We start from the raw sequence: 15,484 nt of genomic DNA, 5'->3' as shown, positions 1-15,484 counted from the left end.
TGGTATACAAATTATTATCATGATACCATTTCTACTTTTTCTGCAATAAGTTGTCTTAAGAAATGGTTTCATATAAACAAACATAAATAGATATACTAATATATCTGTCATGGACCAATATCATCTGATATCAGCCCAGCAACATATCAGCCCAGCAACATGACACACTAAAGCACCACTTCAAAGCTGCACTTGTTGTCAACCCCACCGCTCCCTGAATATCAATATCTACCACTTTTCTAACTATGTATTTTAACTGATTTCTGATTTTTTGAAAACATGCCATGTTGGCTATGATGCTCCTGGAAGATTGATAAACCATAAAAAAACAAATGCAAATCTTTATTGGTACCAAATAAGATTTTAGTGTCCACCAATACAAGCAATTAGTATCATTGTCTGCCCTGGAAAAACAAAAATGAACAAATAAGAAAAAGATCTTCATTGTAGACAAACAGTGAATCTACAGGTGGCAGATTAGCTGCGGAGGCTTTTTTATGGAGGTATTAGACGGCACCTTCAAGGCTTACTGTTTGTTTTCTCTGTTGCAAAGTTGGGTATTTTACCATAGTTTTTATTACAGGGAAAAATACATAATATGTTAATCAGCAAGAGATTTTTCACTGATTCCTGATCTTTAACCCTGGCTCTAGCTTTAGATTCAATGTACGTGAGTACATGAGTAAGAAAGCCCGACCAATCATTTGTATTTGTCAAAAAGTTTAATTATTCTTTTTGGAACAACCTGCAAGAACAAAATTGTAGCAAATTGACCAGATGCAATACTAAGTATTCTGACAATAAACTATTGAAAGCGCATTAAATTACATATATAGCAAAGCCTCCTGTCCTGAAATTGATTGTTAGATTTGTTAAAGTCCAAGTATGTAAATCAGTGAATTACTCTAATGTAGGTATAAAGGCCTGATATTAAAAGACTTTATCACTACGAGTAACTATCTGAACAAACAAAATTCAGTACAGAAAATGATAGCATAACTAATAAAATGCTTTCATACGATTGCTTTAAGGCATTGTGGCGAGCTAGAATGAAGATTAGCTGGTCACCATAGCAAATCCACATCCAAATTATCACAAGACACTCATACAAGAATGAGTCTTCATGATCATAACAGAGAATCTTTGTCCAGTCATTAAATCAGAACACTTAATTTCCTTGCCCTCATAGAGAGGCTTCTCGTAATTTTTTGTTGACAATAACAGAGATCATTTAAACTAGCTTTCTGTGGGAAAGTTAACAGCGAGAAAAACTGACACCCACTTAAATCAACTATCCTGAGATCTGTCCCTGTCGTGATAGACTGAACACCCTGTTTGGCTTAAGTGTCAGTCTGGTCTGAGCATGCGGAGGCTGCAGTCTGATCGCTTTAACTTGACCTGAGAAACTGGGGTGATCCTGTCAACAATCTTTCCATCCTTGAGAATACAAGCGTATTAACAAGATCAAAGGACAAATGACTAGCATGAACTTGACAGGGCAATATGAATAAGGATTTTACATCAACATTACTGTGAGCTACACTTCAAATTCATGATCACAGTGGGTCCTCGTCAAGATTGATTGAGTTGATTTACAGAAACCAGGCTGAGGGTACAGCTTGTCCTAAACTTCAAGTGCACAAACAGATGAGAAGGCTGTGGTGTTGTTAGGGTGTCTTCTGGATCATTTACCATCAGATGACTTTGAAATGGGCCTATAGGATATTGCCACCAACAAAACAACATCAGAGATCACAGCCTCCATGGCCACCACTTCATTTGCCAGTCTCACTGATGATAAAATGCACGGGATGATTCTCAGTTTGTCTGGCCTGTATCTGGCTTGTGGTTTATAGTAATGGTGACAAATGATTCCTGTTTGTGACTGTATCTGTAAAATATGATAAATATACCAGAGAAAACACCAACACATGCATAAAACATGAACCTCACACACACACAGTCCGTGTAAACACACGTATACACATAGAGAGTCTGCACCTTCCTTCGTACATCATTACTATGCAAAAACCCATATTTGCCTAGCCCCCTCAATAAGCTTAGAAGCGATCGTTTTTCCATCCCTCGTTGTTTCCAGAGAACTGTGTGTTAACACAGCAGATATTTGGTCACATGAACTAGATATGAAAGGTGCACATTTGAAAAGCAGGCAAACAGAAGCTGGGGCCCACTCATCCGTTACAAGAATGAATGGCCATCATTAGCATGAGGCTCCCCGGCAGCACCCTGCAATGCAGCGACACACACAATGGCGAGTGCCACGCTTCCCCCTGCCATTCCCCCAGAGAAGCCCTTTTGTTTGAGCAGCATCTGGACCTGACCTCCATGCATTCAAGGCTGATGAGCCCCCTCTCTGTTCCCTCTCAGCCCCTCATACCTTCTCCATTTCTCTCCCATCCTCACCTCCTCTTAAAAACCTGCTCTGCCTCTACAGTTACCCCCTCCTCCATCTCCTCTGCTTTCCTTTCCTATACCCTGTCTGCTCTTCACACACAGATAACCCCCTCCTCCTTCTAGCTGAGAAGAGAAGCCATGTCTTGCTTCTTGAAAAGAAAGTCTGTATATTACTGGGCCTTGTACAAAGCCTGCAGGGTGAATCAGAAAAGCAAAGAGGAAAAAAAAACCAGGGCTACTGGCCATCTGTCCCTCTGGGTTTGACGTGCCTGCTCCAAGTGAACCTGCCCCCCTCTTTCCCTCACATAATTCCCACCCCTACCCCCACTTTCCCTGATTCCCTTAGCCTATATACACAGCATCAACCACACACACTCTCTACCATGTATACATCACAGGCTTTGGTGGATGATGGTGAGCATAGAAAACAAGAAGGAGAAAAAAAGAAGAGAATAAGGAGCTGCCACTTGCCTGGATGCAGACCGAGCCTGGAGCTGGCAAATCAACCAGTAATCCCTTTCTTTGTGTTAGCGGCAAACAGAGAAATTTGTCTCTCACAATGACTTCCCCGAGATCGGCAATGGAGTGGAAAACAAGGAAGAGAGGGAGTGAAAGACAGCCAGGAGGGGAGGGAGGAAGAGAGAAAGAGAGAGAAAGAAGGGGAGGAGATGGAGGGTGAGAGCAGCAGAGGCAGCGCGAGCAGCTAGAGTGTGACAGAGAGAGACGGAGGACAGCAACGGCCACCGCCAAGCCACAGGGACGCTGACACTCACTGGAGGATTTGAAGTGAAGAAGAGAGGAGAGCGACAGAGGGAGAGAGGAAGAGATCAGGTGGGGGAGGGAGGATTGGTTCACTTTGTGGCTCAAACGCTGGGATAATGCCGAGATAACCCTCATCCGCAAGCAACAGCTGTAGACGTGAAAGAGAAATGAATCCCACGAGAGAGCAACTTCTCTATCAATTGTGACATTTGCTGCACATGATAACAATGGCCATCTGTAGCAGCGGGGCAAGGAAGCACAGGAGGGTGGGTGCTTTTCCTATAAACACATATTCACGCACACACACTCGGACACATGTCCATTAAAAAAAAAAAAAAAAAAAACACCTCAGCCAGAGGTGGACAGAAAGGCACCTGTTCGAGTCAAGCACAGCAAGAGGGAACAACACATGAACTCAGGAGTGGGGGAGGAGACACAGACAAAGGAAACACAGGGCTGAGAAGTGTGGCTTTTATTTGACTGCTTTTGTCATTCTGTCTTGTCATGCTAAGAAAATATTTGCATGTGTGTGTGAGAGTGAAAGAGACAATAAAAAGGAGGTGGCAGCGATTGTAGGTCACCAAGAGGGAGAGGAGGGAAACAACAAAGTGAGAAAGAGAGAGAGGATTGGATAAACACTATAAATGCTCCAGCATTAGACTGACCAGTATTGTAACCTATTTTTGCTATAAAAGAAATCAAAACACACACAAATTAATATTTAGCCTCACAAAGGGAAAAAAAAAGAGAGAAAAACAGATCCTAAAAGCTGTGTTGACATGACGTTTTCAGGCCCTTTCGAGTTTTTTGCATTTTGTTATGAGACAAACTTAAATGCTTTCACTTCATTTTTCCTTATCAATCTATACACATTGGTAAAGTAAGATCAGTTTTTTTTTTCTTTTGAAATCTATAATTTTTCCAAAATATGCAACTCATTGTCATGACATTCATCTAAGTTCTTGAGCATCCTGCTTCTATTTGTAGTCCTTTCAGTGCTTCTACAACTTAACTTGTGCCGAATTTAATTCATCGTGAAAAAAAAAAATAATTAAAAACAAAAACTGTGTAAATAACTGTCTGTGGGATGTCTCCCAGTTGATGATGCACATCAGAATGAAAATCAAGGCGAAGGGCTGAGAGAACTCCCCACAGACCTGCGATACAGGGCATGTGTGAGAGAACAAATCTTGGAAAGGATGCACTCCTAAAAGTGCAGAAAAAGCACAGCGGCCTCCATCTTTTTCAAATGGAAGCAGTTTCAAACATTCCTCGCTAAAAGTTCACGACGGCTTGCTGGAGGTTTGTCAAAAGACACCTGAAAAACTGTGAGACCATGAGAAGTAAAATCATCTGATGTGATGAAACAGATACATTTTTCCACTATGTCTAACGGCATGTGTGGAGGAAACCAGCTACAAACACAGTAATGACTGCAGTTTTTTTTTTCTTCACCCTGTTGGAGTTATGTTTGATGAAAAGCTATGAGGTATAAATGAAACTATTCATCAGTGAAACAAAGATTTACATCCTTGGAATGTGTGAGAATGAGCCACAGTCCAAGCAGAGAAGTAAGAAAAGTATTGAGTGATTGAGTAACACATTGACTCTTTTCATGGGAAAAATATACATAGAAGAAAGCCAGCTGTGTCTAACTTGTTTAACAATGGACGTGCAGAGTCCACTCTGTGGCCAAACAATGTTCTTCTTCATTTCCATGGTACTACAACACTTTAAATTACAGATGAATTTCAGTAGTCATTTACTGAGTGTATAAACACACTCTGAAGTGCTCCGTTTACACCCCTGCACTTGGATTAGCTCTGAGTAAAAACTCAACAAACCTGGATGTTTATGTTAGTTATGAAACGCCATTGCATGTTTCACAAATGTATTCACAATCTTATTTCTTTTAAAGTACTAAAAAGAGTGTGTCATCTTTAATGTCAGTGTATCATGAAGTACTGCACTTTAATGATATACACGGGACAGGAGGAGATTATTTAACTTTTTCTCTAGTTCTGAGTATCTACATTGATCCTTAGTTTGTAAGATTGTTTCAGTATATAACTTCTATCTGTAAAGTAGTACATACAAGTAGTACGTGAGTTTTAAAATAACATAATTTCAAATTATTCATGTACAGTATAAATAGTTGATAACTAAAGTGAAATACTGGTTGCACTGTAACAGATTTGCATGTTTTTTTTCTGTTTTTTTTTTTCTCCCTGCAGCCAGCACTAGGTGGGCTCTGTCTGCAGTGTCAACTCTCTTTTTACGTTGCCTGTTCAAAGCAGAACATTATGCTTTTGTTGCTCTTCGCTGTTCTGTCTGTATGGTGCCTGAACATGTGTGTAAGCAACAGCTGGCACGGCGGAACAAACTGCCGAAAACACTGAACTGTCATCACTCAGTGATGCCTGCATGCTACCTAAAAGCATAAACTGATGGGATAGATTAGATTAGATATATACTTAATTCATCCCACAACGGGGAAATTTACTTATTAAAGCAGCAGAAAAGAAAATGTAGTATATACTACAGAATTAAAGTAAAAAGGGCAGAAACACAAAAAAAGACAGAAATATCTAGAACCTACACAATAAACAAGAAAAATAATCAACCTGCAAACAGACAATATGCAAAAAAAAGTATTGAGGATAAAAAAGTGGCATGATATAAAAAGTATTGTAATGTAAAAAGACCATAAGATAAGTATTATTGCAAAAGTAAGTGACCATGATGTAAATAATGCTGATCCCGCTCTGTTTTGACAGCATGATTGACTAAAACAAGAAACTGCAGCAGAACCGTGATGTCCTTTTTTGCAGCCTGAATGGCTTCAGACTCTTTGTTAGCAAGATTAGTGAAAGAGCAACTGATTTTGTATAAAAATCCTGAAGGTGATTAACTTTTGATGTAATTCCAGATCTGAATCTCAGTTCCGAATTCTTTTCCATTCAGCCTTGGCAAATGTGTGCTGGGCCATATGGTGACATCATCAGGGGACATTTTCAATTTTTTTTATGACCATACCTGCAAAACCACTAACATCTGCAAATGCCCAAGGTGAACTGAGTGTTTGGGATTATTTATATTAACATAAGCCCACAAATAATGGCACCCCGCACCAACTTTAGCATTGTCACTGCAATGCAGCGACACACACAAATGGAGCATCGCGGTAGTCAACGCGCCCTTTGCCTATTGGCTGACGCCGACCCAACCCCTATGGCTCCACAACCAGCTGCGCTCAATGGGTAATCAGCTCCTGCTCGCAATTGGATGCTGGCATTTGGGGCACTTCATTTAAACTTAGTTTGCTGTCACTGCTTTTTTTTTGCTTTCTGCTTGCACCCACCACCTCCCCTGCTCCACCGATTTTTCATTGCCAACAATGTCATACTGTTGTTCATTGTTGCTTGGTCTGTTCTAGGGGGTTTGTTGCCTTTACAGCAAATGGAAGGCACTCCACCTGAGGATGCTGCTGTTCCCTGTCTGGCTTCCATGGAGCTCATGGAAAAGTCGGGAACTTCCTCCGAACAGAGCCATACCGCCAAACACAAATTGTATGCATTCAGAATAAGCTTCTGAAATTCATCTCTGTTTCTCGTCTCATTTTGACGAGAGTGGTTCTGACAGAACTAATGTTTAGTGCAAATTACAGCAGTGGAAGATGTACTGTCTGAGCACTCTTGTTAACAAAGAAGCTGCGGTATTCAAGTTTTGCTTATTATCAAGAGCTTTATGGAGTTATGGAGACGTCCTACACATTTGGAACATTATTGGTCAAACTAACTAATCAAGCTAAGTCGTTACGCAGTTTTTCACAGGTCTAACAAGTCGACCTATAACACAGCTCTGATAGATTTTACATGCAAAGCAGTTAAGAAATTCTTTAGTGATCCTGCAGACGTATAGAGAAATAAACAAATCAATTCAAATGAACTCCTTGGCAGAGTGAAGTACACCATGTTTGAAAACAATAAGATTCTTTAAAAAAAAAAGAGTGCTTCAGTAAAGCCGCCAGAGAAATGACTCTTGGGAAGCACATCGTTCCTCACCACTCAACAATGACTCAAAGATTGTAGCCCCACGTTAAGTTTATGGAGCCCTTGATGGCCTTGTTCACCTCATTCTTAATAAAGCATTTAGCATTCTCTCTCATGGATTTTACCAGTCACCTGTGATAAACCTCCCACCTCTTTATACAACTACAGTTGCAACAAACTCTAAAATCTGTGAAAAAACAAAAAAGGAATTAATCAAAAGTTATTTTTTTGTTATTATCAAATGCTACTTAAATAGGCTAACTGAGTCAAGTATCTAAAGTACAATCTGTTTTGTGGTTTTTAGGCTGTTGGCTTTACAATTAAAAAAACCAAACCATATTATTAAAAGAGCAAATAGCAATGTCTTTCTAATAATAGATTTGCTTGAGATTTATTTCTCTAATGACAGGTTATTGATGGCAAATTTGTTTTTTTGTTTATACAACATTTAACAGTTATTGTTACTGACTCTTTCTTTACATGGTGTATTTTTTGGAATTTTTTTTTTTTCAAAATATTTTTTTATACATCAGGTATATAAAAAAAATGGCTGTCATTGTAATGTCAACATGCAAAATATCAATATCGCAAAAGACTGCTTGGGCCGCAGTAAGTGGTAGGACTTTAATCTTTTTCATAGCAGATATATTGACTTAAAATAGTAGGGCACACACAGATTCATAAATTAGTGCTGCATTTCCCTTTAAAAATGTTCTGCTTTTGTGAACGTTCTACAATCAGCATACACAAGCGCACAAGTGTGACGCAGCCTTTGTTAATTGACTTGAGCTTGGTACCGTAAACTAAAATAGCTTTTATATATTGCAAGGCATAATGCCAATGCAGTGTCTAACAATGATACCTGTGACGCAAGTTCACCTATTGTTGTGTAGCTCTATTTTAGATCACCTGCTTGAATCTTTTGGCAACAATAAATGTGTTCTAAAACAATTTGAAAACGCCATGAAGTTTACAACCCTTCTGACCTGAGGCCCTTATGTGACCATTTAAATAATGTTTAAAAAATAGAGGGTATATAAAACCAAAATTTGATTTTCTATATTTGATTTGTTTTAATGATCTTTCTAAGCAGAGCGTGTTGGATAAATGCAGTATTCCACATCAGAAACAAAAATCAACAAATTAGAAAAAGTTAGCAGGAGTAACAAACAACATTTCCAGCCCTTTATTAAAGCAATACAATGTAACTTCTCAAAAAGCCCATTATGGAGCTCCCCCTACAGGCTTGGAGGTAATGTACGGTTACACTGTCGTAAATACAACACCCTTTCGCTTTCACGTTTCACGTTTGTTGACGAACCGGCGAGGAGTCAGAAGGTGCAAGCTATGTCGACCGAGAAGGTAAGAGTAATCAAATGTACCTGGGAGCGTGAGAGGGGTCTATTTGTTTTTGCGGTAGGTGTGCCAGAAAGCAAGTCGAAGTACTTCTGCTCAGCTCCCGGGCCGCTCCCGGGCCGGTCCAGCAAAGTTACATAGCGCAGTTTTTCCAACTCAGACCCCCGAAGGGCATAGGAGACAGGCCAATCGTAATATTAAAACTCATTCTAGCCGCACAATTCTTTTCAAGCTGTTATTTTAAGGTAGAAATGTTACATAGTATTGCTTTAAATCCTCCGATGTGTGCCCAGGCCGTCATAAACAATATCCCTTTGAAATACATTTTGTTTTTTATTTCATGTTCAGTATTCATGTCAGCCTAGCAGTTTGTCTTTTTTGCACGTAACAGCCTCTCCATCATACTGTGACCTTTGCAATAGCCTGACATGTTTATCACATAATCAGGCAGGAATCTATTTTCAATATATCCGAACATCATAATCCCATGCAGGGCACCATGAGAGGCTCAGAGAGGCAGATTTACCAGTCACATGGCTGAGCACAAGAGAAGCACAGAGATTGAAAGTGAAAAAGCCCAGACTAAGAAAGAAAACAGGAAAACATGTATTCTTCTGGAAGCTACATTTTCTTAAGGTCTAGTCCAATGCAAACACATGCAAACCAACGCACGAGTCCCATTTCACCGAAAAAGGAGGAAGTGGTGTTTGAATTAATGAGGATCACTTTATTAGGTTGGTTCGATCATGCCTTTGAATTCACTGTCAGTCACTATCAAAACAACTTCATAGTTGTGGAAACACACTTAAATAAATATTCTTAAATGATCATCACATGCTGCCTGATTGAAACAATTAAAGCTTCAACTCAAAGCAAAGCAAGACACTTTGCCAACACAAACATGTGACAAGTACAGTCAGACAATGAACTGAGCAGAACTGCACTGGGTCACCCAGCTGCAGGTCCAACTGTTTGTGATGTAACAGAGCCCAGCTGTGGAGACTGGCGCTGTGCGGGGGGTTTGGCTTGGATTCCACTTTTTATAAATTTCACAACTGTGTGCGGCAGCTGCAAAAATGGTGCTCTGGCCAGGTCAACCCAAGAGTGCTTTTATTGGACAGTAATAACAAAAACTACAGAGGTGGTGTTTGAAAAATTTACATTTTTTCTTTTCATTCATCAGAAGCAGAGCTGCTGAGGCCTTTAGATTATGAAAGATGAATAAAGTAGGACAGGATGTGTTCTGAGTGAGTGAGGGGAAAGAATGATTATCTAAGGAAAGAGATATCAAACAATGAAAAGATGGAAATCAATGGAAAGTATCATCATAGATGCTAATATTTTTACTCACAAGGCACAGCATGACGATACAGATTGGCTCGAATAGTCTTCTGCAGCTCGTGGTCAGATGATGACTTCTGAAACCTTAAGCTCAGGAAGCGCTTCAGGTCCTTATTGAGCTTGTGACCTGGAAAATGCAGACAGACAAAAACAGCTCAAGTAAAGGAACCTTGTCAAAAAAAGAAAAGGTCATTTGAACCCACAGTCATTTCATGAAAGGCCACATAATTTCCACAGACTGAAAAGGGCCTCTTTAACCTGTCTTAGGCAGTACCTGGAAAAATATTTTTAAATCAAATTTGTTCATAAATCTAATTTGGTTGGAGAGTGCAATTCAATTTTGAAATAATTTTTAAGTTCATGTGAAGCATCAAATCAAATTGCTTTCCTACATATTTACACTTTCTATTTTAAGTGAATTTGTTTCCTTGAATTCCTCGGGTGTTTTTTGTAAAAAAAAAATCAAAAAGTAGCACTCCTCATTCTCTTTCATTGGATGGTAGCATCAATGTAGATTCAATTAAAACAAAACATAGTAATAGTGAGCACTGCAGAGAAAGAGATACAAGGACAGGATGGTTAATTTAATGGGAGACACAGAGACTGGGGAAGGTTTTGGTAATTGATTAAAAGTGTCCCTGATTGGCTGGAATTCTCAAGCAAACTCATCATCCATCCAATCAGGCATGCCGATCCTGCTGGCGGAATTTGAAAAGAGCTCCGGCACTCACAATGGGGCCAGATGGTCAGAGCTCGCTCTCACGCCAGGGTCTCATTTAGGACCATTTAATGATCTCCAAATATATCATCTGTGTCTGGGAGAGCTGGCAAGCAGTTCTTGGGGGAGGTACCATGGCCTCCTGTCGGCCTCAGATCACAGCTGATGAGTCTCCCCTGGCCTTGTGATTTTTGATGGCAGGGTCTGCTAAGTGTGCTAACTGGAGGGTTAGAGTTTACTTTTGAATTGTAGAGATTTGGAATAAATCTCATCAAAGACTCGGCAAGAAAGTAAATACCCACATTTTCCTAAGTATGTCCAACCATTCCTATGAGGTAGGTAAAGTTCTACAAAATGGACCTAAGAGGGAGGCAGGGAGGACTTGTGCAGATACTAACTAAAAAAGGAATAAATAAAAAAATAAAACAGACAGGAAAAACTAAAACAGGCCAGGAACCTACGTGCTGTAGCTGAGAAATTGAAAAGACCTCTTGAAGCAGCTGAGTATCAGACATTTGGCATCAGGAACAGCCCTTTGATGACATCACGATTATCAGCCTCAACCTCACATCCATCCCCGCCCCCATAGATGTAAATACTGAAGCGACACAAATGGTGCAAGGCACCAGTTTGAAAGTCTAAAAAAAAAAAAAGCATTTCATAATTACAGTGAAAACAATAAATATATCTAAAGTAAACCAGCTAATACATTTATCAAAATAGACGGGGCTGCAATGAATTAGACTACACCTCTAAATCACAGTAAAAAACAGTATTCAAATGTATGGTGATATTCAGCCTAAGGGTATTATTTGCAAACGCAGCTATGATAATATTATTTTTGCCACAGATCTGCCTCTGGTCTGTGGTATTTTCTTCCCAGAAGTGGAGACACTCGTTGGTATTCTAGTTTGCTGTTTTTTCCGTCCCTCTACACACTCACACACACACACACACACACACACACAGTGTAATTCAGTGCAAGCAAAGCACAGTCAGGTAATTGTTACCTAGCAACCAGCCAGTGCTGACGACCATCATTACAGTCCCTGCTAGGCAAGCAGAAGTCAGATTGTAAAAGGAAAAAACAGATACAACAGCACACACTCTCTCTCTCTATCACACACACACACACACACACACACACACACACACACACACCATCTCTCTCTCTCATTTCACATAATTAAACATTCTTTCAATTTGGCCCTCCGCTGCTGCTCCATTTTGATTTATACAAACCACATCTAATCAAAACTAAAATATGCTACACATACGTTAGTGTTTGTGCCCATCATCTTGTCAGTTTTGCTGGCTCAGATTATTTCCCTGTGATAGGGTCTCTTGTCAGGAACTACCCCTTCCTGCGGATACTTACAGTTAGCAGGGGGAGGGCTGCTCAGGTGTCATGCTCTATCAATGAGGAAGTCATCAAATATTTAATATTTATGAGTATCAAAGCCGTGTGGATCAGATAATCACCCCATAGTGGCACATGTGTATGTATGAGAGTATGTTTGTGTGTGTGTGTGTTCTTTAAATCACAAATGCTATTTCATACAACAAATTAAAATTTGTTCAGGTATGGTAGATGTAACACACGATTGAACACATTTCCACTGCAGTAAAATAAAATAAGCCTATAAATATGATGGTTTTTGGTACGAGTGTTTTGAAAAGCAATTCTCCCCCAGTTGTACATTCTTGTGTACAATAAGAGCGAAGAATACGTATTCAAAATATACCGGACATTCTTATCAACTTGGTATCAGCAGACATCTTGCATGCCATCTGCACGTCTGCTGATACCAAGCTTTTTTTTCTGTCCAATATGCAGTTGTGTGAAACATAATTCATAATACAATTCTCATTAGATTCTTATGTTTCAGGTGAAAAATGAAACATTGAGTGATCGTTAGCAGGCCTTAAATGACCATGTCATTATTCATTTAACAAAAACTAAGCCAAACAAAGTCCTTTGTTACTGCTTTCTTAGGATATAAGTTGCAGATAGATGTTGCTATAACTGATCATTAGCAGGTGTGAGCACCTATATGAAAACTGGAATTTTGGCAGTTTGCTTGTCAGAACATGAAGGTATGTGTTAGCACAATGCCAAGGAAGAAATAAATCAGCAACGATCTTAGTAATAGTTGCTGCCCATCAATGTGGAAAGGGTTATAATGCTATTTTCACACAATTTGAAGACCATTATTGTAAAGTGAGAAATATTATTCAGTGGGCCTGAGTGAACCTCCCAGTAAGTTCAATTCAATTCAATGCTCAGAGAAATAGTAAAAAAAAAAAACAAGAGATACGTCTCAGACTCTACAGGCCTCACTTAGCATGTTAAATGTTACAGTTCACAACAGAACAATAAAAAAAAAAAGACTGGGAAAGTATGACTTATTTCGAAGGGTTGTCAAGAGAAAATCTCTTCTATTTTAAAGAGAGCATGCCAGCAAAGCTTAGGTTTGCAAAGATTCATCTGAAGAAACCCCACGACTTCTGGAGCAATGCCTAAGGACAGGCAAGACCATAGTAGGGATGTCTGACAATGTTTGGCGAAAACCAACATGGTGCTGTGCATGGCAGCCTAAACACCTCACACCAACTGTCAGGCATGGTGGTGTAGCAAAGATGATTTGGGCTTGTTTTGAAGCCATAACACCTGAGAGATTTGAGGACACTGAATCCACTATAAACTCCACTGTATATCAGAGTATTCTGCCATATTCGAGCCAAAAGTGAGGCCATCTGTCTGACAGCTAGAGCTTGGCTGAAATTAGGTCATGCAACAAGACAATGACCACAAGACACCTTCAAATCTACAGCAGAATAGATGAAAAATAAAGAATCATAGTGTTGTAATGGCACAGTAAAGTTCATTGGTAATAAATTTCAGAATCTGGGGACTACAAATGTAAGTAAATTTTCATGTATGTCCATACAACAGTTGTAGCAATTCAATGATTGTTGTTCCATTTACAGAGCAATGCAACCTGCTCTGACTCCCAATGTCAGTTTTCACTGTGCTATTTGGTCCAATAAGCTTTAACTGAGGCCCCTTATTGCCTGAAATAGACGCCATGAGATCATAGCCTCATGCTCTCTGTTGATGACATTACTGGCATGGGACTCATTACAGTAGTAACCCAGAAAATTTAAGTGAAGCTTCCTGGAGAAGGGAGACGTGTGCCCTCTGACATTAGATTGGTTTCATCAAAGGAAATATTTGAACCCCATACAGCTAGTTTTCCAAAGCTAAGCAAGCAGTTTTAAACCTAAACAAACATTGTCAGAAAATATAAAGAAAAAACAAAAGTGTGACCGTAAGGAGTTGAGTTGCTATCTTCAGTTTCTTGGGTTACAATTTTGTTATGAATGATGATACTGCTTATCCAGAACACTGAAAAAAATACTATGAATTGTTATTTTACAGCCTTTAAAAAGATCACTCAAGATCTACGTAGATGAAACTTCAGATGATAAGATGGCTCCTCCTCAGAGCTTAGAGAGAATATTTTTGATTCTCAAAACGCTAAAATCCCTCCATCGGGGAAAATACGAGACACCAAAGATGTAAATTCTTTGAGAAATGGTTCATGGGAACTAAGATGTACTGAATGTGGAGCCGGCTGGTGAACGACTGTGCGTAGCAGAGATTGGTGCTTTTGAAGCTTGATGACACAGAAAAGAAATGTGTGAGGATGTAATGCCCCTGTCCTCTTACAAATAGACAGGCTGAGAGAGATGGATTTAACCCAAATAAGAGTGGATTATACACATCCTCAATGCCTCTAGTCAGCATTACATAACCTTAAATCTAGTTATGCATCCCCATCTCATTTTAGGAGTGGGGGTGGAGGGTGATGCTGAAGTGGAGTGCGCTCCAGCATCTGAAGAAAGAGGGATTCACACATTCTCTCAGAAAACATTGTAAAAGTAAAAAAAATGTCTGAGAGTTGTGATTTTAATTGGAGGGGTTCTAATAACAGCTCTTAGCGCGGCATAAAGAAAGTGACATTTGGAGAGCGTTCAAAAACATATTGGCCAGATAGCAAGAGACTACAAACATATGGCAACTGCTGCCTAAAACATCATCAGAAGACTGTGCCAAGCAGCTGCAATCTATAGTAGCATAACAGCTGTGCTCACTACAAGTCATTGCTTCTGCCTGTCAATCATGCCTGTGGAAATAAACCAGCTGGTAAACATTCAAACATTAAAAGCAGAATGCTCGACAACCAATGAGTAGATGTGGCGTGTGTGGTTTACGATTATGTGTATGTTAAAGTAGCCTACAGCTTAAAGAGAACTGACAGCCGTTTGAGGAAGCAGTCACATCAGTGAGTTTGCAGTGAGTGTGTGTGCAGCTTTGTCCAGCTGCTGATTGGAATTCATCCACCGTTCTTCAGCTCAACACTGCCCTCTGTGTCTCCAAGCCTCATGAATAAGAGGTGTGCTTGGCAGACCCGTATCCATGGTAACCAAGAGCCTACCGGTCAGCTGAGCCGTGTGTGGTCATTATAGGATGCTGCCACCCAGTGGTTAATATTAAATCAATTATTAAAATAATCCTTTTGAATGCAACTTCAAAGGTGAGGATTTTTATCCTTTGTGGTTTTTCTCTGAGTTCATTTAAAGACTCAGAATGACTTGTAATATTAGCTAATGATTGAAAGAAAACACAACTGTCATATGTAAAATTTTATTGACCTTAACTATCAACTCTGTTACTTTTGTTGTTTTTTAATTTTATTTTTTTACTTTGTACTTATACTCACTATAAAAGGCAGGTATTGTTATCAAAAGTATTTAAAAAAAACTATACAGTTTG

General features: G+C 39.5%; 1 protein-coding gene across 10 annotated transcripts in view; it reads right to left on the bottom strand.

The window, feature by feature from the left end:
* LOC142389739 (membrane-associated guanylate kinase, WW and PDZ domain-containing protein 1-like) overlaps nucleotides 1-15,484 on the bottom strand; it is a 108,589-nt gene that overhangs the window by 67,392 nt on the left and 25,713 nt on the right. For all 10 annotated transcript variants that reach the window (XM_075474760.1, XM_075474761.1, XM_075474752.1 and 7 more), the window contains exon 2: nucleotides 9,937-10,053. In XM_075474760.1, coding sequence (XP_075330875.1) covers nucleotides 9,937-10,053 — 117 coding nt within the window. The remainder of the gene's footprint in view (nucleotides 1-9,936; nucleotides 10,054-15,484) is intronic.

This window comes from Odontesthes bonariensis, chromosome 10, assembly GCF_027942865.1.
Source record: "Odontesthes bonariensis isolate fOdoBon6 chromosome 10, fOdoBon6.hap1, whole genome shotgun sequence".
NCBI lineage: Eukaryota > Metazoa > Chordata > Actinopteri > Atheriniformes > Atherinopsidae > Odontesthes > Odontesthes bonariensis.
This window is presented reverse-complemented; position numbering and strand designations above follow the sequence as displayed.